This window comes from Vipera ursinii, assembly GCF_947247035.1.
Source record: "Vipera ursinii genome assembly, chromosome: Z".
NCBI classification, from domain to species: domain Eukaryota; kingdom Metazoa; phylum Chordata; class Lepidosauria; order Squamata; family Viperidae; genus Vipera; species Vipera ursinii.
In genome coordinates, this window is record NC_139517.1 from 10,007,115 (window position 1) to 10,034,177 (window position 27,063).

The 27,063-nt window shown below is 38.7% G+C and overlaps 4 protein-coding genes across 4 annotated transcripts; all 4 read left to right on the forward strand.

Moving 5' to 3' along the window:
- On the forward strand, positions 1–2,740 carry LOC310649114 (olfactory receptor 2D2-like; the record flags this gene model as incomplete). Its single annotated transcript, XM_083377398.1, has 2 exons — positions 1–8; positions 1,789–2,740. The coding sequence occupies 2 exons, from the start codon at positions 1–3 to the stop codon at positions 2,738–2,740; spliced, it is 960 nt and encodes a 319-aa protein (XP_083233524.1).
- A 4,462-nt stretch (positions 2,741–7,202) lies between these two features.
- Positions 7,203–8,138, forward strand: LOC310649115 (olfactory receptor 5P56-like; the record flags this gene model as incomplete). Its single annotated transcript, XM_083377399.1, has 1 exon — positions 7,203–8,138. The coding sequence occupies one exon, from the start codon at positions 7,203–7,205 to the stop codon at positions 8,136–8,138; it is 936 nt and encodes a 311-aa protein (XP_083233525.1).
- Positions 8,139–14,899: 6,761 nt separating this feature from the next.
- Positions 14,900–15,838, forward strand: LOC310649116 (olfactory receptor 5P56-like; the record flags this gene model as incomplete). The annotated part of the gene is made up of 1 exon (XM_083377400.1): positions 14,900–15,838. One exon carries the CDS (start codon positions 14,900–14,902, stop codon positions 15,836–15,838), a length of 939 nt encoding a protein of 312 aa, XP_083233526.1.
- A 6,219-nt stretch (positions 15,839–22,057) lies between these two features.
- On the forward strand, positions 22,058–22,981 carry LOC310649117 (olfactory receptor 5P52-like; the record flags this gene model as incomplete). The annotated part of the gene is made up of 1 exon (XM_083377401.1): positions 22,058–22,981. The coding sequence occupies one exon, from the start codon at positions 22,058–22,060 to the stop codon at positions 22,979–22,981; it is 924 nt and encodes a 307-aa protein (XP_083233527.1).
- Positions 22,982–27,063: the final 4,082 nt, after the last annotated feature.

The window sequence follows — 27,063 nt, forward strand, 5'->3', positions numbered from 1 at the left end:
ATGGCATGGTAGGTTCCTAGTCTTTTTATCTAGATTCTTCAAGTATATTTCACTATTAGAGTTCTTTGAAAACATTCCACTAAGATTTCAAATTGGTTCTCAACATTATGTACTAAGTTGTTGGTTGTTATAACTGGAATCACGAAGAGATCCTGCTTGTTAAGTGTGAAAGATCTTAGCCATTCTAAAAGCTAAGATTCCAATGGCCCATTTGGAATTTATTTATGGGGAAAAGAATTTTGAAAGGATGAAATATTTTGACTTGATAGAGTTGCCTTAGAATAGAACTTTAATACTGGCATACTCTGTCTTAAGCATTTCTTGGTGGAGATAAACGCAACCGGATATATTTCCTAAGGCAAAGCATGAAAATTGCTTTTCCCTTTTTTTAATTTCAGGATGTGTCTAAAATGATTGCTATTTTCTTAGCTTCTCTTGGCCTTGATAATATCTCTGGAATTCATATTCAAGCAATCTTTAGGTTATATTTGAGTATAATCTTTGGGTAGTTTTACCTTCTTGTTTCTTTCATTTGGGGGTCCAACCTAAGAAAGTTAACCTATCTATGGAATTATTCTAAGCTTATTGTTAAGGTTGTTATAAATCATGAAATACTGAATCAGTGCTAATTCTTCTCCAATCAACAGCTATTAATTCTTCGGCACCTTCAGCTCCTGCACAAAAATGGCAGGATAGGTAATTAAAGATATCAAATTTTATGGATTTTTCAGGCACTGAGTTCATACAATCCTGGAAATAAAATCTAAATCCAATTTGCAGCTATGGGTTGTTAACAAGCATTAATACTCAGAGTTCAAATTTGTTGTTTCTGTTGTTTGTTTGTTTTTTTACAGAGGGTCAGGGAAGATTTCAAGCACTCTGGTCAATATTTTTTGAAATTCTTTTATTTTCAGAATAATTTTCCAGGCTCCCCTTTCTCCCTTCCTTTTCCCCTTTTTATAATAAATTGATTTATTGTGCTGATTAATTTTTAACTCCCATTATATCATCAAAATGGTTGTGCTGCATTTATAATTCCATGTCATTAATTAGTTAAGCAGAATAAAGATAAATAAATAAATAAAAATCTCCCGATGAGGCTGTGCCAATCATCTAATGATTGCTCTAAGAAGATTGGATAAAAGCAACTTCCAGAAGCTAATCTACAAAAATCATGGCACTTTGGAGAGTGAGGCAAAGCAACCATGTTTTTTTTCTTTTGCCTTTGCTTTACTGCCCTTCTAATGATGAATATTACCATTTGTTCCAATCATTGGAACAATCCCTCAATCAAAAAAAAATGCAACACTTTTCCAGAAAGCTATAAATATGTAAAAATTGTAGCTCAAAATCCTTGAATCATATGCCTAGTGGTGTCCATGGTCTTCTAACTAATTTTAAAAACTAAAAAATAGAAAATATTCAATATGCTGTTTTTAATATTTGCAAGTAACAACATATTAAAAAAATCAAAAGAGAGAGTCTCAGATGACATCTGAGATATTGCGGCTTGTAGTGATTAGTTTGTAATGATTATGACTTTCTTGAGGATATACTCTGAAACTTTTTCTTCTTTCTCTTTCTTTCTTTCTTTCTTTCTTTCTTTCTTTCTTTCTTTCTTCTTTCTTTCGTTCTTTCTTTCTCTCTCTCTCTCCCTCTCTCCCTCCCTCCCTCCCTCATTCTCCTTCTGTCGTTTCTCTCTCCCTCCCTCCCTCTCTTTCCCTCTCTCTCTTTCTGTCTTGTTTCCAGGAAATTTCAATATCTGTCACTAATTTCCTTTCATTTCAGGCAAGATGCCAAGGTGGTGAGTGAGAACTTCACCTCCATCAAGGAGTTCATCTTATTGGGACTCACCAGCCACCGAAAAACACAGCTTTTTCTCTTTGGGGTCATCCTCATCATCTACTTGCTTACAATTTTGGGGAACCTGCTGATCATCATCCTGGTGCAGGTTGATTTCCGACTCCACACTCCCATGTACTTTTTTCTCAGCAACCTCGCAGGCATGGAAATTGGCTATGTTACTAGCACTTTGCCCCAAATGTTAGGTCAACTTTTGACTGGAAATGGAGTCATTTCCTTAGCACGATGTGTGATGCAGAGTTATATTGCTCTAACCATGGGTAGTACAGAATGTTTGTTGCTGGGAGTTATGGCTTATGACCGCTACATTGCCATCTGCCATCCACTCATATATGCCTCTTCCATGGACAGGATGCACCAGAGACTGCTTGCCACATCCTGTTGGACCATAGGCTGTCTCTTCTCAGTTGTATATGTTGCTTTCATCTTTCATCATCCATTCTGTGGCCCCAATCACATTAACCATTTCATTTGCGAACTGCCTGTTGTGTTAAAACTTGCATGTGATGACACCACTATAACTAAAGCTGTTGTTTTTGGTTTATCGGCATTCATTGTTCTGGTTCCTCTTTTAGTCATCCTGTCTTCCTATGGTTTAATTCTATATTCTGTATTGGACATGAGGTCAACTACTGGGTGGCGTAAAGCTTTCTTCACATGTGGGTCCCACCTTATGGTGGTTACCTTGTTCTACGGTACCATTATCTCTGTGTACATCATCCCCCATTCAGACACAGGTCAAGATTGTGAAAAGCAAATTGCAGTCTTTTATGTTGTGGTGACACCACTTCTGAACCCCATAATTTATACTCTGAGAAACAAGGAAGTCCATAAAGCAGCAGTCAAAATCCTGAAGGACTTTGGCTTTATAGCATGAACATTCTCACGTTGCTAAATATATATTTTAGGTTGGGTCGGGTTTGTTCATTGAACTCTAAGGTGTGTGTGTGTGTGTGTGTGTGTGTATGTTTTAAATGTTTGTTAAGCATTCAGAATACACTTGCTTGGTCCCAGACACAGGACAAATCTTATTTCCTGTTTCAGCCTAGCCCAAGGCCATCTACAGGCAGTAGCCACAGCAGTGGCAGCTCATATTTGTGTAAAACCTTTTTGGCTTGCTAACTAAGAATAAAGGGAGACTATATATATATATATATATATATAAAGGTAAAGGTAAAGGTTCCCCTGCACATGCGTGCTAGTCGTTTCCAACTCTAGGGGGCGGTGCTCATCTCCGTTTCAAAGCCAAAGAGCCAGCGCTTGTCCGAGGACGTCTCCGTGGTCATGTGGCCGGCATGACTAGACATCAAAGGCGCATGGAACGCTGTTACCTTCCCACCGTAGTGGTCCCTATTTTTCTACTTGCATTTTACGTGCTTTCGAACTGCTAGGTGGGCAGAAGCTGGGACGAGTAACAGGCGCTCACTCTGTTACGCGGCACTTGGGATTCGACCCGCCAAACTGCCGACCATCTGATCAACAAGCTCAGCATCCTAACCCACTGAGCCACCGCGTCCCTTCATATATATACTGGAAAATATTGGAATATTGAGGAGGAAATATAATGGAAGAAAATGTCATATTCTATTAATCTCACTTCTAAGAAAAATCCCTTTTTTCCCTTTTTCTTTTTTGACATCCAGATTAAAATAAGGAGCTTCAAACATTTCTACAAAAAAATTGGCCTATAAGTGGGCTGGAGTTTTTTGTAGATTAGGCAGATCTTGCTGCAGTTTTCTCTATTCATCAGATACATACAGTGAAGAAAACACAAAGCCAAAATTATTCAATACATTTAGTTTTGAAAAAAAATTCTAGAAAATTTCTCTTATGATCCCACTTGATACATAATGCACTATCATCACAGAAAGAGCTAGATTTTTTTTTTTAAAAAAATCCTAACTGGCTCAAGGTTGAGCTTTTCATCCTTCTCCAGATTGTTGGGGGCAATATGCTGACTCTGTAAACCAGTTAAAGCTGTAAAGCACAATGAAGCAGTATATAAGTCTAAATGCTATTGCTATTGCCATTTGTACTAGAATATATTCAGCACAATTTATTAATCGGGCTCAAAATTCACCATGGGATAGTCTTTACAGGTAACCTTCAAAATTACAGCCATGCTGGTCATTAAGCGGGTATCCATGTGACCACATGACCATTTTTGTGGCAGTTGTTAAGTGAATACCACAGTCATTAAATAATAACTGCACTTATTAAATGAACCAGTGGTTCACTATTAGCCATTTGCCATTGTCATGAAGTCAACACTGAGGTTCTTCGGCAAATTCATCATCCTCAATGGGTGCTTTTTGCTAAAAACTGGAAGTAAACACCAGCAAAAAAAAACCCCATAAATTGTAGTCATGTGACTGTGGGATGCTGCAAATAATTGTAAATGTGGGCTGGTTGCTCAGTGTCCAAAATGTGATCACATGACTTTGGTGGGGGGCAACTGTCAGAACTTTGAATCCAGGTAATAAGTAGCTATGGGGAGGTCTGTCAGAAATTTCAAAGGTTGCTCAGCAACTGTCAAAAGTGAAGGACTTCCTGTATTATTCAGAGAACCCATCTTATTTGACTTTGTTAATTAAGTACTTCAGTTCTCAAGAGATTGAGATAACAAATGAATTATAATGAAATACAGTAAAGTTCCAGTGGAACTGGAATAATCTCCATGGAGTAGATTCATGTTATTTTTATTATCTTTTGCAATCTTTAGTACTTCTGCACACAGCAAAGCAGCAACTGCCAATATTTGAGAGAAGAAAAAGCAAGGATAAGTGGCTTTGGATCTAACCACAGTTAGCTGCTAAGACGATCAAGAGAGTATTACTTAGATTTGTTGCAAATATACTTTGCAACAAAAAGAACAGTTGGTATTATCAACTAAAAGGCCTTCAGTAAATTCCATGGAACAAACAATGTCTTCCTGAGGTTTTGTTGAGATCATTAAGATGCACCATATGTAAGGCAATTCCTCCTCCAATTTCAAAAACTTACTCACAAAATTATGCCTTCTCAACCACCTTTGAATGATGACACTCAAATTACGGAGTCCAAAGTAATTTGCACAGGAAAGTCAAGAATAGGATAACTTTAATACATACACCCTGGACGGTATCTCTTTACTCTCCTACCATCCGGTAGGAGATATAGGAATATAGCCAGCCGTACCAACAGGCTGAAAAATAGCTTTTATCCGTGGGTTGTTAGGCTTTTAAATGGGACATAATCTTATGCAGAATTGACTTGGGAGGCCGGTGTGTGGTGTAGTTGGTTAACATAGTGTGGTGGGATGGAGGGTATGTTGTCACTGTGTGTTGGGGGGAGAGAGCACGGGGGGAGGCTCAGCTAATCTCAATGTACACATGTTGTACTTTGACAATAAAGGTTTATTATTTATTATTCTCAAATTCTTTAAATATATATGCATCTCTATGGTTTGCAATATGTTAAGCAGGATTTTCCTACAACTATGCTTTATTTAGCTAAGTCCCTGTTTCCATAAATTGATAGTCATTAGATTGATGGGCACAGGGAATCCTTTTCAAATCTATTATAGAACAACTAAGAATCTTCCTCTGACAACCCATTGAATTTCCGGTTCTTTCTCACTGATTTGCCTCAACACAAGCAGGTAGTGTGATGTGATCCTACTTGATGGCTGAGGGACTTTCAAAGATACAGAAAGGTAAGACATTTTGCCATTTGGAAGTCAGTTGATAGAGAATAGAATCTGATTTTGTTAGAAAGGCTTACATGGGGGAAGATATTGTTTTTAATTAGGGGAAAATTCATCGGTATCTCTGAAAGAGCTAAGCATTTTGGTCAAAAGCCTGAATGACTGCTGCTACAGCTGACTACAGCTGACTGATGCTGTAGTCAGCTATATGCTTACCTGTTCACAAGGGTGGTTAATGCATGCAATCTTGGCATGGTATGGCAAACTTGGTAAGAAGGTGCCATTCCACCAAGCTAAGTGGGATAAGATTTGTGGTCTACCAAATTTGTGGTCTTGTGCTTTGAGGGAAGACTCCTACCGGGGCTTGTCCTAGCAAGAAAGTTGAGGTTTTATTGTGTTTGCATCTCCAGCAAAGTACAAGATGCCCATTGTACAATCCAGTCATAATGTTTCAATTTTTGCATGATTACTGATATCTCTGTGGTGGATGCCCAGAAATTCAAGCTTCTGGCTTTTACAGTTGCAGAACGAGAAGCCCAGGATTTCTTCTCCTCCTGCAGCATTTGAAGTGATCTGTAAGGGTTAAGCAGTTTTAAATTTGCCAATGTAACCGGATGGGTTGAGTGAAGATGATGCTTTTATGGAATACAGAATAACAGAGTTGGAAGGGGCCTTGGAGGTCTTTTGGTCCAACCCCCTGCTCAAGCAGGAGACCCTATACCATTCCAGACAAATGGCTGTCCAATCTCTTCTTAAAAACCTCCAGTAATGGAGGACCCACAATTTCTCAAGCTAGGCAGTTGCACTGATTGGTTGTTCTCACTGATCAAATCAAATGACACAATTTTTACAGGTCTTTAAGTAAAGGGCACCCATACAGACAACAGACAACATGTGTGTAGGATGCAAGAAAAGCTACATGTAGTAAGAAATAGTATGAAATATTTCTCAATTCTCGGCCACCTAGGTTTAATCACCTCTCTTGAATTTTCCTTGCCATTTCTAGTTTCTGAAAATTTTAGTCCCACTTTAGGCATAAAAGCCAGCTGGGTGACTTTGGACCAGTCATTTTCTCTCAGCCCATCTCACCTCACAGGGTTGGTGTTGTGGGGGAAAAAGAAGGAAGGAGTATTAGATATGTTTGTTGGCTTCAGTTATTTGTAAAAAATAGAAATAAAATAAAGGCAGGATATAAATGCATAAATATACTGCTCAAAAAAATAAAGGGAACACTTAAACAACACAGTGTACTGTATTTAATAGTAGGATGTCTTATCTTGTGTTCCCTTTATTTTTTTGAGCAGTATACATAATCTCATGAAAAATGCTTTAGAAATTCCTTTGGCATAGTGATTTTACATGAAGCAAACCTATCATTTGTCTAGTTTTTGTATTAAATCTCATCTAGCAGCTAATATATTGTTTCCAAATGTTCTCTACATACAATTTTGTTCAAAGAACTTGTTCCCCTGAAAGATTCCTGATTAAAGGAACCCCTAAATTTCTGCAACAAATTGTCATGACTATTTAAGCCTTGGTTACTGCCCGCAATAGTCTTCTAGGGGTATCCTTTTTTTAAAAAAAGCATTGTCTCAATTCAAAAGAATCTCACTACCTTTCAACAACTTCTTTAATCCCATAGGTAATAAGCCAGATGGAAGCTGAGAACTTCACCTCTGTTAAAGAATTCGTGTTGGTGGGACTCACACGTCATCGAGGGACCCAGCTTCTGCTTTTTGGGGTGCTCCTTGTCATCTACTTGCTTATCCTTTTGGGCAACCTGCTGATCATCACATTAGTGTGGGCTGATTCCCAGCTGCATACCCCCATGTACTATTTTCTCAGCAATCTTGCTGCAATGGAAATTGGGTTGGTCACCAGCACACTACCTCCCATGTTGGCTCATCTGGTCACTGGGAATGGTGCTCTCTCCTTAACGCGCTGCATGCTGCAAGGTTATATTGCATTGAACATAGGCAGTGCGGAAAGTTTGCTATTAGGTGTCATGGCCTATGACCGTTACTTGGCCATCTGCTCTCCCTTGTTATATGCTACAGCCATGAGCAAGTTCCACCAGGTCTTGCTTGTCAGCACATGTTGGATAATTGGCTTTGCATTTTCCTTGATTTATGTTGTTAGTACTTTTCGCCAATCCTTCTGTGGTTCTAATCTCATTAATCACTTCATGTGTGAGCTGCCTATTGTGCTGAAACTTGCATGTGGTGACATAAAAATGACTAAAGTCATTGTTTCTGGTCTATCGGCATTCATGGTCTTCATTCCCCTTTCAATCATCTTGTCTTCCTATGGATTCATTCTGCATTCTATATTACACATGAGGTCAACGGCAGGAAGGAGTAAGGCCTTCTCCACTTGTGGGTCCCACCTCACTGTAGTCACCTTGTTCTATGGCACAGTTATTTCTATGTACATTATCCCCCACCCAGATTCAGGTCCTTCTCACAATAAGGAAATGACTGTCTGTTACCTAGTAGTTACTCCCTTGCTTAACCCTGTCATTTATACCTTGCGGAACAAGGAGATTCATTCAGCAGTGATCAAGATGGCGAGAAGATGGGGCTTTGAATAATGAACATGACCACTGACATCTTGCTGGATTGGTATTTTGTGATGTTTTCTTTAAGCAGAGGGAGGCTGACTATAAAAACAATACCACCCTATTTAAACATTCCTGATCTTTTCTTAGAGATGATGAGGTGAAAAAGCAGGCGGGACTGTAGAAATTACCTTGAAGAAAATATGTGGCATTTATCAGTAAAACATGAACAGATCCCAGGAACGTGTGAGGAAAGGAACTCAAGATTGGTCCATAGTGATACTTTTCGGTGTAAAAGAAAGAAAAGAGAAATGCTGTCATGTTTTCAAGGTATAAGCACCCTGTATCAATAAAGTAGAATTCTAATATTTCTTGTAAACTCCTTTCCTTCACTTGGTCTACTGACAAAGAGATGTGACAAGATTATTTTTGTGCTTCTGATTAAGTCTTGATTCCTGGTGAATATATGAACAAGTCCATGCAGTTTTCATTGCCTTTTTGTTAGGACTGAGAGAGAAAGCGAGGTGGTTAAATGACTACAGGTTTATTGCATGCTAACATGCAACAGCATGTCAACTGTCCAGTTGGCATTTACAGAAAAAGAAACTGGATAATTTGGAGCAGGATAATTTGGAGCAGTGACTTCTAGTTCAGCTGGATAATTTGGAGCAGTTACTCTCTCTCTCAGTCCTAACAAAAAGGCAATGAAAACTGCATGGACTTGTTCGTGTATTTGGAGCTGTGACTTCTAGTTCAGCTGGATAATTTGGAGCAGTTACTCTCTCTTTGGATAATTTGGAGCAGGATAATTTGGAGCAGTGACTTCTAGTTCAGCTGGATAATTTGGAGCAGTTACTCTCTCTCTCAGTCCTAACAAAAAGGCAATGAAAACTGCATGGACTTGTTCGTGTATTTGGAGCTGTGACTTCTAGTTCAGCCTTCATCATGAAGCCAGCTGGCTTCATGATGAAGGCTGAACTAGAAGTCACAGTCTCCCAGTTTCTAGCCTGAAGCCTTAACCAATACAATTAACTGGTTCTTGGTGAAGTGACAAATTTCTCCATTAGTACAATTCAAATAAAGAGTCAGTAGGACACTTCATCATAAGGAAGACAGGGAGAGAACTAACAAAAGGAGGTTAACAGATTTGAGCTCCATGAATCTGTTGTTGTTGTTAGTTGTCCAACCCATCACAACCCCATGGATAATGTTCCTCCAGGCCTTCCTGTCCTCTACCATCTTCTGGAGTCCATTTAAGTCCATGAATCTGGATAACCACAAAAAAAATGGTTATACTATAAGTATGGTAAGAATTTCTGAATCTTTTGGCTATCATCAAGCGGTCACTAGATTTTTGCAAGTTAAAAAAAGAACTTGATATTTGTAGAAAGTAGAAAAAGAAAAGGAAATAAAACACATTAAACCGAATGAAAAGAGAGAAACGTGATCCTTGTTAAAATAAACATGACGTTTTGTGAAGTATCGATAAATAGAACCAGTTAATATTTGACACCAATTGTGTTTTTTTATTGAAAAGTTTTACAATACATTTTTAAATAGAAAAAACTCCCTCCCCCCCTCCCCTCCCCAATCCTCCCCTCCCCTCCCCCTCCCCCTCCCCGACTTCCCACAGCTGAATACAGGGTATAAACTCACAAACTTAAGCTAAAATATGCTAACAACAAAGATAAAACATTAAATTCTATCACACTTTAACTCTCCATAGTCATAACTATATTACTAACAAATAACAAATAACTAATAATATGTCATATAAAACCACTACTTATTCAAATGCTAAATGAAACTTTTTAGTCCCATATTTATTCTGAATATATTCAATCCATCTTCTCCATTCCACAATATATCTCTGTTGCGATTGTTCTTTCAAATATGCTGAAATCTTTGCCATTTCCGCCAAATTAGAAAGTTTCAAAGTCCACTCTTCTATAGTCAGCAGTTCCTTCTTCTTCCAATATTGCGCTACTAAAAGTCTTGCTGCCGTAATTAAATTCAACATCAATTTAGTATCTATAACAGTAAAGTCTGTAATAATACCCAACAAAAACAACTGCGGAGAAAACCTTATTTTTTTTCTTAAATATCTTTTGCATATTCCACCAGATTTTAATCCAAAAAGCTTTGACTTTTTTACAAGTCCACCATATGTGAAAATACGTTGCATCCTCACAACCACACCTCCAACATTTGGGCTGGCAGTTCGGATACATACTTGCTAGTTTTTTAGGGTCTACATGCCACCTATAAAACATTTTATAAAAATTATCTCTTAAATTTTGGGCCTGTGTAAATTTTATGTTTCTAACCCAAATCTTTTCCCAAGTATCCATTGTTATAACCTCCTGAAAATTCTGGGCCCACTTTATCATACAATCTTTAACAAGTTCCGTTTCTGAATCAATTTCTATCAATGCATTATATATCCTTCTCATATGTGCTTGACCTTGATCTCTAATTTGTTTTACCAAATTTCCATCAGTTATTGAAAAGCCAACTTTCTGATCTTCTTTCCATCTTGCTTGTAACTGCCCATACTGAAACCAGGTTTGCACAATCTTTTCTTCTTTTAAAATATTATACGGCTTTAATTGCCATACATTCCTTTCTATCCTTAAAAATTTCTTTATATGTGGGTGCTCCATCACTGGAGGGTTTTAGGAAGAGACTGGATAGTCATTTGTCTGAAACGGTATAGAGTCTCCTGCTTGAGCAGGGGGTTGGACTAGAAGACCTCCAAGGTCCCTTCCAACTTTGTTATTCTGTATTCCATAAAAGCATCATCTTCACTCAACCCATCCAAGAATGAGTGGGTGCTGAATGAATCTTCACTGAATAGAAGTGTGTGCCCAGTATTAAAGAAGCACGTTGTAACAGTTTGGTCATACAGACAGAATGAATGAGGAGAAAATTGATGGGTAAGTAGGAAGAAGACCAAGAGAGTCATTGTATTGAGTTGATGAGGTCTAAAAAAAAGGAAAAGTTGAGAAATTGAAAGAACAAAAGGTCAAGTGTGAACTAATATATGGATGCTGTGGAAGCAACTTATCAGTGATAATAAATCAGGAAGCGAGGTGGTTAAATGACTACAGGTTCATTGCATGCTAACATGCAACAGCATGTCAACTGTCCAGTTGGCATTTACAGAAAAAGAAACTCCTGGGACATGATTGAGACATGATGAAAGTATAAAACTTTATTGAACATTTACATTGGCACAGAAGAAAATGGAACCAGTTCTGGTTCTGCCACTCAAAGCTTGCTTAGTTAAATAATAGACTCCCTTACCCCCACCCACAATGTGTTCATATTGTCCAATACTAATATTTATTCTTGTTATGGAAACAGTCAACTTCTCCTCTGAGCAGCTGGCCTTGGCTCTCCTCCATTGCCTAGACACTATCCCTCCAACCTTTGCATTCCATTGTCAAGATATGAGCAAAAGAGAAAATCTAGGTGAAAAGGCTTGACCCCCTGCAAGAATGTAAACTACTAAAGGTCAAAGCAAATTGGTGGTAGATAAGAATCCATGGAATTCAAGGTGGAATGGATTTAGAGCTCTTGTGGGTGCGAAGGAACTTGGGACTCATGGCATGCTTGACCCCTTGGTTGGGTTTAGCTTGATCATCTTCTACAGCAGAGGTGTCAAACTTGCAACGTCACATGATGTGTCATGACGTATCACAAGTTTTTTTCCATTGCCGGCAATGGGGTGGGCGCGGTTTTGCCATAACGCATCCGGCCTGCAGGCCGGCAGTTTGACACCCCTGTCCTACAGCAACAATTGCAAGAAGGGTTAGAAAGCTTTCAGTGAATGGTATTTGTGTAAATTAATTTGTTTTTTTCTTTTTCTTTTATCTCATGATTTACTTTCCTTTGGTTTATTATTCCTTTAATGATTTTTGCATAACATAATTGAGCTTAACCTGAAGGGGAATACTGTGGCGGCCATGTATTTATGTATACTAGAGCTAATATATCAGATACCCCTGAGAGGTAAGCAGTTGCATATTTATAATGATCTAGAGCAAAGTGCAACAGGGAGTGTAGCATTCTCAGTGGAGTGGGTTGATATCCTTTTTATTTCCTTAGAAAAACTTCAAATCTTCTACATATCATGATATATAAGACAGAGTGCTGCTTGAATAGTTTGCTAGCTGAAATCACCAAGTGAGTTGGATAAATCCTAGAGAAAGATTTAAAATTTGGGGGGTGAAGCAATTAAAGTGGTTGAGTAATTAGAACATAATGCAAATGCTTACTCTGATACTTCAATTACTATATTCATTGAGTCGTTTCACCACCTACTGCAACATTATTCACAGATGTTGGTATTGTTTTCAGTCCAATGTTCTAGTGTTGCAACTGGAACCAGGTTTTTCAATATTTCATCTGTCCTTTGCATAGTTATTGACCATGTGGATATGTGAAGTTATAACATGCCATTTTTCAGGCCCATATATTGCCACGCATGTGTAGAGCATCTCCCATTCATATTTCTGTTTTATTGCTGCTTTGATAATCTTTTAAAGTTAGTTCGAATAGAATAGAGCTGGAAGGTACCATGGAGGTCTTCTAGTCGAGCCCCATGCTCAGGCAGAACCTATACCATTTCAGACAAGTGACTGTCTAGTCGCTTTTAAAAATCTCCAGTGACGGAGCGCCCACAATTTATGAAGGTAAGCTGTTCCAGTGGTTAATTGTCCTCACTGTTAGGAAGTTTCTCCTTAATTCCATGTGGATTCTCTCTTTGCTCAGTTTCCATTCATTGTTTCTTGAAAAGAAAGAAAAAGAAAAAGCAAGGATAAGTGGCTTAGGATCTAACCACAGTTAGCTGCTCAGAGGATCAAGACAGTATTACTTAGATTTGCTGAAAATATACTTTGCAACAAAAAGAACAGTTGGTATTATCAACTAAAAGGCCTTCAGTAAATTCCATGGAACAAACAATGTCTTCCTGAGGTCTTGTTGAGATCATTAAAATGCATGATATGTAAGGCAATTCCTCTTCCAATTTCAAAAACTTACTCACAAAATCATGCCTTCTCAGCCAACCACCTTTGAATGATGACAATCAAATTAGGGAGTCCAAAGTAATTTGCACAGGAAAGTTAAGAATCGGATAATTTTAATACATACAATTTCTCAAATTCTTTAAGTATATATGCATCTCTATGGTTTATAATATGTTAAGCAGGATTTTCCTACAACTATGCTTTATTTAGCCAAGTCCCTGTTTCCATAAATTGATACTCATTGGATTAATGGACACAGGGAATCCTTTTCAAATCTATTATAGAACAACTAAGAATCTTCCTCTGACAACCCATTGAATTTCCGGTTCTTTCTCACTGATTTGCCTCAACACAAGCAGGTAGTGTGATGTGATCCTACTTGATGGCTGAGGGACCTTTAAAGATACAGAAAGGTAAAACATTTTGCCATTTGGAAGTTTGTTGATAGAGAATAGAATCTGATTTTGTTAGAAAGGCTTACGTGGGGGAAGATATTGTTGTTAATTAGGGGGAAATTCATCGGTATCTCTGAAAGAGCTAAGCATTTTGGTCAAAAGCCTGAATGACTGCTGCTACAGCTGACTACAGCTGACTGATGCTGTAGTCAGCTATATGCTTACCTGTTCACAAGGGTGGTTAATGCATGCAATCTTGGCATGGTATGGCAAACTTGGTAAGAAGGTGCCATTCCACCAAGCTAAGTGGGATAAGATTTGTGGTCTACCAAATTTGTGGTCTTGTGCTTTGAGGGAAGACCCCTACAGGGGCTTGTCCTAGCAAGATAGTTGAGGTTTTATTGTGTTTGCATCTCCAGCAAAGTACAAGATGCCCATTGTATAATCCAGTCATAATGTTTCAATTTTTGCATGATTACTGATATCTCTGTGGTAGATGCCCAGAAATTCAAGCTTCTGGCTTTTACAGTTGAAGAACGATAAGCCCAGGATTTCTTCTCATCCTGGAACACCTCTCTTGAACTTTCCTTGCCATTTCTAGTTTCCGCAAATTTTAGTCCCACTTTAGGCATAAAAGACCGCTGGGTGACTTTGGACCAGTCATTTTCTCTCAGCCGATCTGGTGTTGGTGTTGTGGGGAAAATAGAAGGAAGGAGTATTAGATATGTTTGTTGGCTTGAGTTATTTGTAAAAAATAAAAATAAAATAAAGGCAGGATATAAATACATAATCTCATGAAAAAATGCTTTAGAAATTCCTTTGGCGTAGTGATTTTACATGAAGCAAACCTATCATTTGTCTAGTTTTTGTATTAAATCTTATCTAGCAGCTAATATATTATTTCCAAATGTTCTCTACATACAATTTTGTTAAAAGAACTTGTTCCCCTGAAAGATTCCTGATTAAAGGAACCCCTAAAGGGACGTGGTGGCTCAGTGGGTTAGGACGCTGAGCTTGTCGATCAGTAGATCGGCAGTTTGGCGGGTTGAATCCCGAGTGCTGCATAACAGTGAGCGCCTGTTACTCGTCCCAGCTTCTGCCAACCTAGCAGTTTGAAAGCACGTAAAAATGCAAATAGAAAAATAGGGACCACTACGGTGGGAAGGTAACAGCACACATGTGCGGGGGAACCTTTACCTTTACCTTTTTAAAGTTCTGCAACAAATTGTCATGACTATTTAAGCCTTGATTATTGCCCGTCAATAGTCTTCTAGGGGTATCCTTTTTTTAAAAAAAGCATTGTCTCATTTCAAAAGAATCTCACTACCTTTCAACAACTTCTTTTATCACATAGGTAATAAGCCAGATGGAAGCTGAGAACTTCACCTCTGTTAAAGAATTCATGTTGGTGGGACTCACACGTCATCGAGGGACACAGCTTCTGCTTTTTGGGGTGCTCCTTGTCATCTACTTGCTTATCCTTTTGGGCAACCTGCTGATCATCACATTAGTGTGGGCTGATTCCCAGCTGCATACCCCCATGTACTATTTTCTCAGCAATCTTGCTGCAATGGAAATTGGGTTGGTCACCAGCACACTACCTCCCATGTTGGCTCATCTGGTCACTGGGAATGGCGTTCTCTCCTTAATGCGCTGCATGCTGCAAGGTTATATTGCATTGAACATAGGCAGTGCGGAAAGTTTGCTATTAGGTGTCATGGCCTATGACCGTTACTTGGCCATCTGCTCTCCCTTGTTATATGCTACAGCCATGAGCAAGTTCCACCAGGTCTTGCTTGTCAGCACATGTTGGATAATTGGCTTTGCATTTTCCTTGATTTATGTTGTTAGTACTTTTCGCCAATCCTTCTGTGGTTCTAATCTCATTAATCACTTCACGTGTGAGCTGCCTATCGTGCTGAAACTTGCATGTGGTGACATAAAAATGACTAAAGTCATTGTTTCTGGTCTATCGGCATTCATGGTCTTCATTCCCCTTTCAATCATCTTGTCTTCCTATGGATTCATTCTGCATTCTATATTACACATGAGGTCAACGGCAGGAAGGAGTAAGGCCTTCTCCACTTGTGGGTCCCACCTCACTGTAGTCACCTTGTTCTATGGCACAGTTATTTCTATGTACATTATCCCCCACCCAGACTCAGGTCCTTCTCACAATAAGGAAATGACTCTCTGTTACCTAGTAGTTACTCCCTTGCTTAACCCTGTCATTTATACCTTGCGGAACAAGGAGATTCATTCAGCAGTGATCAAGATGGCGAGAAGATGGGGCTTTGAACAATGAACATGACCACTGACATCTTTCTGGATTGGTATTTTGTGATGTTTTCTTTAAGCAGAGGGAGGCTGACTATAAAAACAATACCACCCTATTTAAACATTCCTGATCTTTTCTTAGAGATGATGTGGAAAAACAGGCAGGACTGTAGAAATTACCTTGAAGAAAATATGTGGCATTTATCAGTAAAACATGAACAGATCCCAGGAACGTGTGAGGAAAGGAACTCAAGATTGGTCCATAGTGATACTTTTCGGTGTAAAAGAAAGAAAAGAGAAATGCTGTCATGTTTTCAAGGTATAAGCACCCTGTATCAATAAAGTAGAATTCTAATATTTCTTGTAAACTCCTTTCCTTCACTTGGTCTAGTGACAAAGAGATGTGACAAGATTATTTTTGTGCTTTTGAGTAAGTCTTGATTCCTGGTGACTACACGAACAAGTCCATGCAGTTTTCTAGCAATATTTTTCATCAGTGATTGTCATTGCCTTTTTGTTAGGACCGAGAGAGAGAGTAACTGCTCCAAATTATCCAGCTGGCTTCATGATGAAGGCTGAACTAGAAGTCACAGTCTCCCAGTTTCTAGCCTGATGCCTTAACCAATACAATTAACTGGTTCTTGGTGAAGTGATAAATTTCTCCATTAGTACAATTCAAATAAAGAGTCAGTAGGACACTTCATCATAAGGAAGACAGGGAGAGAACTAACAAAAGGAGGTTAACAGATTTGAGCTCCATGAATCTGTTGTTGTTGTTAGTTGCGAAGTCGTGTCCAACCCATCGCGACCCCATGGATAATGTTCCTCCAGGCCTTCCTGTCCTCTACCATCTTCTGGAGTCCATTTAAGTCCATGAATCTGGATAACCACAAAAATGGTTATACTATAAGTATGGTAAGAATTTCTGAATCTTTTGGCTATCATCAAGCGGTCACTAGATTTTTGCAAGTTAAAAAAAGAACTTGATATTTGTAGAAAGTAGAAAAAAAAAAGGAAATAAAACACATTAAACCGAATGAAAAGAGAGAAATGTGATCCTTGCTAAAATAAGCATGACGTTTTGTGAAGTATCTATAAATAGAACCAATTAATATTTGACACCAATTGTTCATTCAGTGTTGTTGTTCAAAGTTTGAATTTTTGTCAATCAACATTTACTCTAAGTAAACAAAAGATTAACATAAGTTCCTACCACTCCAGCTGAGATTGTACTTCCAAAACAATGAATGTGACAGTGGTTATAATCTTAGTACCATATCTTTAGAATTATCATTTCTGAGGGAATTATCATATCTGAGGGAACACCTGCTGCCGGCATCAAGTTCCCTTTGTCCAGTGCGCTCCCACAGGGAGGGTCTTCTCAGGGTACCGCCAGTAAAAGATTGCCGGCGGACAATACCTAGGGGGAGGGCCTTCTCTGTGGGTGCACCTGCCCTTTGGAATCAGCTGCCTCTAGAGCTTAGGACTGCCCCTGACCTTCGCCCATTCCACCAGGACCTGAAGACCTGGCTCTTTGAGCTCTCTGGCCTGGTCTGAGCATATTAATTGGGATTTAAACTGTTTTTTAACTGGGGTTTTATTGCAAGGTCTATATAATCTTTTTAATTGATTTTAAGTTTTGTAATTGTATTGTTTTTGTAAAAAAAACCTTGTGAACCGCCCTGAGTCCTACAGGAGAAGGGCGGTATATAAATTGAATAAATAAAATAAATAAATTTTGTGGAGCTGGTAGACATATTTTAAATAATTTGTCTATCCTCGAAACAAAAATAGAAGAGAAATATAGTACTATCTGTCAAATACTAAATATATTTGCCCTCAGTAGCAAAGGAATTGGGGGGGGGAACTTTCTGGCCTCAAACATAAAAAACCCCTCATCTTATTCTACATCAAAACAAAATGGCTGCCTGAATATTGATATGATATATTAGGAATTATTTGAACTGAATGTATTCTTATAGCATATTGGGGTTTTTGAGTAGAGCTTTTGGGGGAAAAAGGCAGGCGGAAGACAGCTTCATGAAAGCAGAGCAAACTTTTGCAGCAAAGTTCGGTTCCCTTGACTCTCTCTGGATGAAAAGAGGATGTGAAACTGAAGAGAGGACAAAATTGCTCTCCATTCAATTGTTTCCCATGAAAAGACTGCATGATAGCAGTGTTCCACTATTTGAGGGGCTGCCACAAAGAAGAAGGGATCAATCTATTTTCCAAAGCATCTGAAAGCCAAGTCAAGAAATAATGAATGAAAACTAAACAAGGAGAGAAGCAACCTGGAATTAAGGAGAAATTTCCTAAAAGTGACAACAATTGATCAGTGGAATGGCTTGCCTTCAAAAATTGTGGGTGCTCCATCACTGGAGGGTTTTAGGAAGAGACTGGATAGTCATTTGTCTGAAACGGTATAGAGTCTCCTGCTTGAGCAGGGGGTTGGACTAGAAGACCTCCAAGGTCCCTTCCAACTCTGTTATTCTGTATTCCGTAAAAGCATCATCTTCACTCAACCCATCCAAGAATGAGTGGGCGCTGAATGAATCTTCACTGAATAGAAGTGTGTGCCCAGTATTAAAGAAGCACGTTGTAACAGTTTGGTCATACAGACAGAATGAATGAGGAGAAAATTGATGGGTAAGTAGGAAGAAGACCAAGAGAGTCATTGTATTGAGTTGATGAGGTCTAAAAAAAAAAAGGAAAAGTTGAGAAATTGAAAGAACAAAAGGTCAAGTGTGAACTAATATATGGATGCTGTGGAAGCAATTTATCAGTGATAATAAATCAGGAAGCGAGGTGGTTAAATGACTACAGATTTATTGCATGCTAACATGCAACAGCATGTCAACTGTCCAGTTGGCATTTACAGAAAAAGAAACTCCTGGGACATGATTGAGACATGATGAAAGTATAAAACTTTATTGAACATTTACATTGGCACAGAAGAAAATGGAACCAGTTCTGGTTCTGCCACTCGAAAGCTTGCTTAGTTAAATAATAGACTCCCTTACCCCCACCCACAATGTGTTCATATTGTCCAATACTAATATTTCTTCTTATTATGGAAACAGTCAACTTCTCCTCTGAGCAGCTGGCCTTGGCTCTCCTCCATTGCCTAGACATTATCCCTCCAGCCTTTGCATTCCATTGTCAAGATATGAGCAAAAGAGAAAATCTAGGTGAAAAGGCTTGACCCCCTGCAAGAATGTAAACTACTAAAGGTCAAAGCAAATTGGTGGTAGATAAGAATCCATAGAATTCAAGGTGGAATGGATTTAGAGCTCTTGTGGGTGTGAAGGAACTTGGGACTCATGGCATGCTTGACCCCTTGGTTGGGTTTAGCTTGATCATCTCCTACAGCAGAGGTGTCAAACTTGCAACGTCACGTGATGTGTCATGACGTATCACAAGTTTTTTTTCCATTGCCGGCAATGGGGTGGGCGCGGTTTCGCCATAACGCATCCGGCCTGCAGGCCGGCAGTTTGACACCCTTGTCCTACAGCAACAATTGCAAGAAGGGTTAGAAAGCTTTCAGTGAATGGTATTTGTGTAAATTAATTTGTTTTTTCTTTTTCTTTTATCTCATGATTTACTTTCCTTTGGTTTATTATTCCTTTACTGATTTTTGCATAACATAATTGAGCTTAACCTGAAAGGGAATACTGTGGCGGACATGTATTTATGTATACTAGAGCTAATATATCAGATACCCCTGAGAGGTAAGCAGTTGCATATTTATAATGATCTAGAGCAAAGTGCAAAGGGACGCGGTGGCTCAGTGGGTTAGGACGCTGAGCTTGTCGGTCAGAAGATCGGCAGTTTGGTGGGTCGAATCCCAAGTGCCGCGTAACAGAGTGAGCGCCTGTTACTCGTCCCAGCTTCTGCCAACCTATCAGTTCGAAAGCACATAAAAATGCAAGTAGAAAAATAGGGACCACTATGGTGGGAAGGTAACAGTGTTCCGTGCACCTTTGGTGTCTAGTCATGCCAGCCGCATGACCCCAGAGACGTCCTCGGACAAGCACTGGCTCTTCGGCTTTGAAACGGAGTTGAGCACCGGCCCCTAGAGTTGGAAACGACTAGCACGCATGTGCGGAGGAACCTTTACCTTTACCTTAGAGCAAAGTGCAACAGGGAGTGTAGCATTCTCAGTGGAGTGGGTTGATATCCTTTTTATTTCCTTAGAAAAACTTCAAATCTTCCACACATCATGATATATCAGACAGAGTGCTGCTTGAATAGTTTGCTAGCTGAAATCACCAAGTGAGTTGGATAAATCCTAGAGAAAGATTTAAAATTTGGGGGGTTAAGCAATTAAAGTGGTTGAGTAATTAGAATATAATGCAAATGCTTACCCTGATACTTGAATTACTATATTCATTGAGTCGTTTCACCACCTACTGCAACATTATTCACAGATGTTGGTATTGTTTTCAGTCCAGTGTTCTAGTGTTGCAACTGGAACCAGGTTTTTCAATATTTCATCTGTCCTTCTCATAGTTATTGACCATGTGGATATGTGAAGTTATAACATGTCATTTTCCAGGCCCATATATTGTCACGCATGTGTAGAACATCTCCCATTCATATTTCTGTTTTATTGCTGCTTTGATAATCTTTTAAAGTTAGTTTGAATAGAATTGAGCTGGAAGGTACCATGGAGGTCTTCTAGTCCAGCCCCATGCTCAGGCAGAACCTGTATCATTTCAGACAAGTGACTGTCTAGTCGCTTTTAAAAATCTCCAGTGATGGAGCGCCCACGATTTATGAAGGTAAGCTGTTCCACTGGTTAATTGTCCTCACTGTTAGGAAGTTTCTCCTTAATTCCATGTAGATTCTCTCTTTGCTCAGTTTCCATTCATTGTTTCTTGCCATACCCTTTGGTGCTTTTGAGTCCCTCTTTTTTGTGGCAGCTCCTCAAATACTAGAATCCTACTATCATGTCACCCCTATTTCTTCTTTTCTTTACACTAGCCAAACCCAATTCCTGCAGCTGTTCTTCATATGTTTTTGTCTGTTTTAGTTCTGTACAAACTTCTGAATTTTGGGTTTGGTCTCTGCTGAGATTGTCAGTATCCATCTCTCCATCATATAGTGTCCAACTTCCTTTAGAAGTCTCTTAGTTTCTTCATTAAAGGAATTCAGATGAGGATCATTTAGTGACATCTATCTGGTGGTTGTTAGTTTTGGTACAAATCAACACCTCATCCTATCTCAGAAATGAGGATCTAACCAGAAAAACATGCTATGAATGCACTTTAACCTCCTATTATTGTGTGTATTTGATCTCATTAATGTTTGTGGCATCCATGGGCAATTATTTCAGCAGATAACCAGATATTTTTATTCATAATTTTAAACTCAAATGATAGCAATGTTCCAATATCTCAGGTTCTGCCACAAAGAAGAGGGCAGGACAAGAAGCAAGGGATGGAAACTAATCAAGAAGAGAAGCAACCTAGAACTAAGGAGAAATTTCCTGACAGTTAGAACAATTAATCAATGGAACAATCTGCCTCCAGAAGCTGTGAATGCTCCAACACTGGAAGTTTTTAAGAAAAGACTGGACAGCCATATGTCTGAAGTGGTATAAGATTTCCTGCCTCAGCATGGGGTTGGACTATATGACCTCCAAGGTTCCTTCCAACTTTATTATTATGGGAAATTTCACTTGTCCTTTTCTTGAGGAAGTCCATGAAGACAAAACAGGGATCAGAGGCCATGAAGTAGTATATCCATTGACTTTGGAGAATGTAGATGTTTCTGAAGTTCAGTATGTTTGTCTACTACTTTAAATTTCAATCCTTTACACCTTTTTCTTGGGTAGTGAGAGAAAAGGTAGGCAACTAATTGACTGGTTGTACTCACAGTTCAGTATACTGTGTGCTTTTCAGTGCAGAGATAAATCAGTCCTCTCCCATTTCTTTTTTTTAATGTTCACGATGTTCAGTCATTCAAAGATTGCAAGTAATACATTATTTGCTATTTATATCCAATTCTCATATTCTATACACAGGTTCACTAAAAATGAAGTTGCTGGAACATAAAGCGATCTTTCCCAACGCTGATAAACATACGAATGATGCCTGCAGAAAGCCAATACTAGAAATAAGGGTTCTTTGAAAGAAGATGAATTTGCTCATTAAATGTTGAAGGAATTATCTCATTAAAGGTCACACTATTTTCAGTGACATTCATTTTGTCCCAACCTTACCTCTCTTCTCAAACAGAAGGAAAAATGGGAGCTGAGAATTATACCACCACCAGAGAATTCATCCTACTTGGGCTGACCAGCCATCCCAAAAAACGGCTGCTACTTTTTGTGACTGTTCTCCTTATCTACTTGCTTACCATCTTTGGAAACACTCTGATCATCATACTGGTATGGGTTGATTCTCAACTGCATACCCCCATGTACTTCTTTCTTGGCCATCTTGCTGGCATGGAAATTGGGTATGTTACTAGCACATTGCCTCAGATGTTGACTCACCTTTTCACTGGAAATGGGGTCATCTCCTTAGTATGTTGTGCACTGCAGGGCTACATGACTCTGGCCATGGGTAGTACTGAGTGTTTGCTACTAGGAGCCATGGCTTATGACCGCTACTTGGCCATCTGCCATCCATTGGTATATGCATTAGCCATGGACAGGTATCACCAACTCTTGCTTGCCACATCCTGTTGGACCATTGGTTTTGTGTTCTCTGCAATTTATGTTCTCTGCACCTTTCGGCATCCCTTTTGTGGGATCATCATAAACCACTTCATCTGTGAACCACCCGCTGTGCTAAAACTTGCATGTGGTGACACAAGAATCACCAAGGTCATTGGTTTTGGTCTCTCGACTTTCATTGTTCTCGTTCCCCTTTTTGTTATCCTGACTTCCTATGTGTACATTCTGAATTCTGTATTGCACATGCGTTCAACAGGAGGATGGCATAAAGCTTTCTCCACCTGTGGTTCCCACCTTGCTGTAGTAACCTTGTTCTATGGCACTATTATCTCTATGTATATTGTCCCCCAGTCAAACCCATCTCCTGATCGTGACAAGAAAATTGCTGTCTTTTACCTTGTAATCACTCCCCTTCTTAACCCCATAATTTACACCCTAAGGAACAAAGACATCCATTTAGCAGCATTCAAAATGTTGAAAAGACTTTGAAGAAAAAAACATTCTCATCTTGCTTAATTAAGTCTTTTTAGTTTGAGAGGTGGATACTGAAGATTGATGGAGAGGTTGGAAATACTGTATTGAAAGAGAAAATTAAAATTGCTCACTTCATGTTTTTCAAATGGGGAGTATCCCCAAGATTTGTAACTGTCACCTACCCTGTATACTGTATTAAAGAGAATATAAATTTACCAATCTCTGTGATAAGTTTGTCTTCTTCAAATATCTCCATCCACACTCTAGGGCAGTACGTACTTGGTAAATAGTGACATTTACCTCTGTTTCCAGAAGAAATTATCTCAATTGTTGAATTATTTAAGAGTAAATAAAATGTTTGTCTTCATTGTTGTAAGTTAAGTAGGATTAACCATAAATCAAGGTTAAAGTACTGTCAGAATACAAATGTTGTTTCAACAAGCACTGAAGTCTTTTAGTATGGATGTCAAGATTAAGGAACTAGATTGAAGTTGAAAGCCCACAGGAGAATGGAAAAATCAACCATGATTTCTGCAGGGATTATTATATTAGGGCAGGAGGAAAAAAAACACAATATACATAATACAAAAAGAACAGGAATGACACAGGCAAAAAGAATGGCTCAAATTACTTTTGATAACTTTTTTTTTAAAGAAAACAACACCTAGCTCTACTATTCCTTCAATTGCTTTTTTTTTGGATCTCCAATTTCCAAAGATAGATTCCTGATTGATAGAGCTTCTCCTCCATTCAGTTGTGCAGAACTTTTGTGATGATTTTTCTCCCTAGCCACTACATATGTCAATGTCAGAAAAAGAAAGCAGGTCCATAAATTATGAAAATGGCATCTTAAATTATGGAATGTACTTAGGCTATCATTCAACCCTTTATGCTTATAAACCTGCTGTCACAAAAATCTCTACACTCTTCATGAAAAAAATTTCTTCTCTTTTATAAGCCAAATTTTTCATTGCGACGCTTGTCTTTCAGCTGTTTCACCTTTCTGATTTGCCATTTTTGAGCATGGACTCCATACTTTCTTAAAATGTACAGATTCCTGCTATAAAGCCAGGTTTTCTTTTGTGTTTGTGTATATGAGTGAGTTATTAACAGGTGCTATTTTGCTGTAATTGCTGAACCGTTTATTTGTTAATAGGATGTTTGAAGAAGACAACAGTATTTAGGGCTATCTCATATCTAGTTGACATTTTAAAGGTAAAGGTAAAGGTTCCCCCGCACATGCGTGCTAGTTGTTTCCGACTCTAGGGGCCAGTGCTCATCTCCATATCAAAGCCGAAGAGCCAGCGCTTGTCCGAGGATGTCTCTGTTAAGAAATTTTATTTGTGCAGAGGTCTCCTTGTGCTAACAAAGAGTTGCACAGACAAGGAATGGTACTGAGAGTAGAAAAAGTCACACAAGAATACACTGAGTTATAAAAACAAAAAGTAGTTTACTTTTGAGGTGGTGTAAGAACAAAAATGCACAGTCAAAAAATAAACAGTCCAGGTCATAAACAATAGCAACAGTCCAAAGAGTAATCCAAATACAAAGTCTTCTTACCGGTCCAGAGGTCAATACACAGTTCAGGTTACAACAGTAGTAAACCAACAGCAGAGCAAAAACAGTAACAGTAGAGATCAGTGAATTCAGAGAGAGAGAGAAGCTACGTTCCTAGCTTCCTCTTATGGCCATGAGAACACTTACACACCCATTGGCCAATTAACATCTTAAAGACATAGCATTATGGTTAATATATTTTCAACCCAACATTGTAGGCTAACACCATATGCCTAACATTCTCCCCTTTGGGTAGAATAATATATAACTCTTACAATCTTATGCACATTCTTTCACAATTAGCATTGTGTTTCACAGCACTTTGTACCTTCGTAAAATGGTCTGCAATATTTACATCAGATGGGCAATACTCTAGCTGTATTAATTTATCTTTGACACATTGTCTGACATTTAAATAACGAAGATCAGTATGTTTAGATCTTGTTCTTACTGCAGCATTATTAGCCATCTTTATTGCAGCTTGATTGTCCTCATACACAATAAATGGATCATTTACATTTAAACCCATATCTAACAATAGTTGTTTATACACTAGCAGTTCTGTACATAACACTGATAGACATGAAAATTCAGCCTCCATTGTAGATAAGCTTATGTGTTTTTGTCTAATAGATTTCCATCCAATCAAAGAATCACCCAACATTATAGCCAACCCTGAAGTAGATTTACGAGTGCTTGTATCAGAGGCAAAACTCGCATCTGCATATGCTGTAAGGATTAACTCACGATTTGGCTCTAAATATAACGAGTAGTGAATAGTCTGTTTCAAATACCTTAATACTCGTTTAGCTGATTGCCAGTGTCTAACAGTTGGATTATTGTTGTACCTAGCTAATTGATTTACACAGTAAGAAATATCAGGCCTAGTCCAATTACTCAGATACATAAGACTTCCTATCAAAGATTGGTACATAGTCTTATCAAATATAGGACTCTCAACATTAGTGTCCTTAAAATCCATAGCCATCGGAGTTTTTGCTGGTTTACACATTTCCATATTGTATCTCTTTAATAACTGAGATATTTTACTGGCTTGCGAAATCTTAAAACCCCTATTTGTTTTCACAATATCTAACCCCAAATAGTGGCTTATTTTCCCAAGATTTCTAATTGTGAATTTATTTTCCAATCTTGAAATGATAGTTTGTGCTTCTAACTCAGTTTTTGTTATTATTGCAATATCATCTGTGAATAATAAAAGAAAAGATAATGCTCCGTTGTGATCTCTTCTAAACAAACAAGGATCAGCATTACTGGCTACAAAACCTAATGCACTTAACTCATTAACTATACATTTGTTCCACTCATAGCCTGATTGTTTCAATCCATAGAGGCTTTTCTTTAATTCCCAACAATCATGGTCTCTATCATTGGTCAATCCTGGTGGTATTCTTAAATAAATAGTATGTTGCAATGGAGCATGTAAATATGCAGTGTCAACATCTACATGATTAACCATATATTGGTTTTTAGCCGCCCATACTAAAGCTGCTCTTAAAGTAGTTGACCTTAGACTGGGTGCAAATACTTCGTCATAATCCTCAGTAGTTTGGGCAAAACCTTGTGCAACCAAACGTGCCTTATGGGTTATAGTTCCATCTACTCCTTTCTTTATTTTATATATCCATTTACAACCTATAGCTTGCTCACCAGGTGGCAGTTTTGCTTTCACATAAACTTTAAGATCCTGCAAAGACTTCAACTCCCTGTTCATTGCAGCTTTCCATGATGCCTGTTCCTTTTCAGGATACATCCTGATCTCATCATAGTTAGATGGCTCTACACTAACTTGACATATACTTGCTTCATAGCGATCAGGTGGATGTCTGATACGCGTTGAACGCCAAGGAATTACAGGGCTTTGAATTTCAGTCTCCTTTCCTTCCTCTGTTTCATCTTTTATCTCCCCTATCTCCTCTTCATCTTTTACAGGAGATGTATTATCATTGCTAGTTACGTTATCAGAGGAGTCCTCAAACACTAGAGGATCAGTATTAACAGTTTCTTGCTCTAACCTATCCCAACCAACGTGCTCAAGGAATTTTGCACACGCACTGTTATATACATTAGTTGTGCCTCGTTCCCAGAAACGATAGGATCTGTGGTTAGCTTCGTAACCTACGAAGTATAATTGCCTAGCCCTATGTTGGCCTTTACTCCTGAGTTGTGCAGGAATGTGGACCCAAGCTGGGGTGCCAAACGTGTGCAGGTAATCAAGGTTTGGTCTTCTACCATGCCATATAGTATATTTATTTATTTATTTATTATTTATTTATTTATTAGTTTTTATAAACCGCCCTTCTCCCGAGGGACTCGGGGCGGTGTACAGAGGAAGGGAAGGTATACAGACCGAACAATAAAATAATAAGAAACACTAATGCACACAAACTGGGACCCCAATTAACGCTATCATGCCAGGCCAGCCTGCTGGAACAAAAAAGTTTTTAAGTCGCGACGGAAGGTACGGAGGTCAGGGGCCATCCGGATTTCGGTAGGTAAGGTGTTCCAGAGGGCTGGCG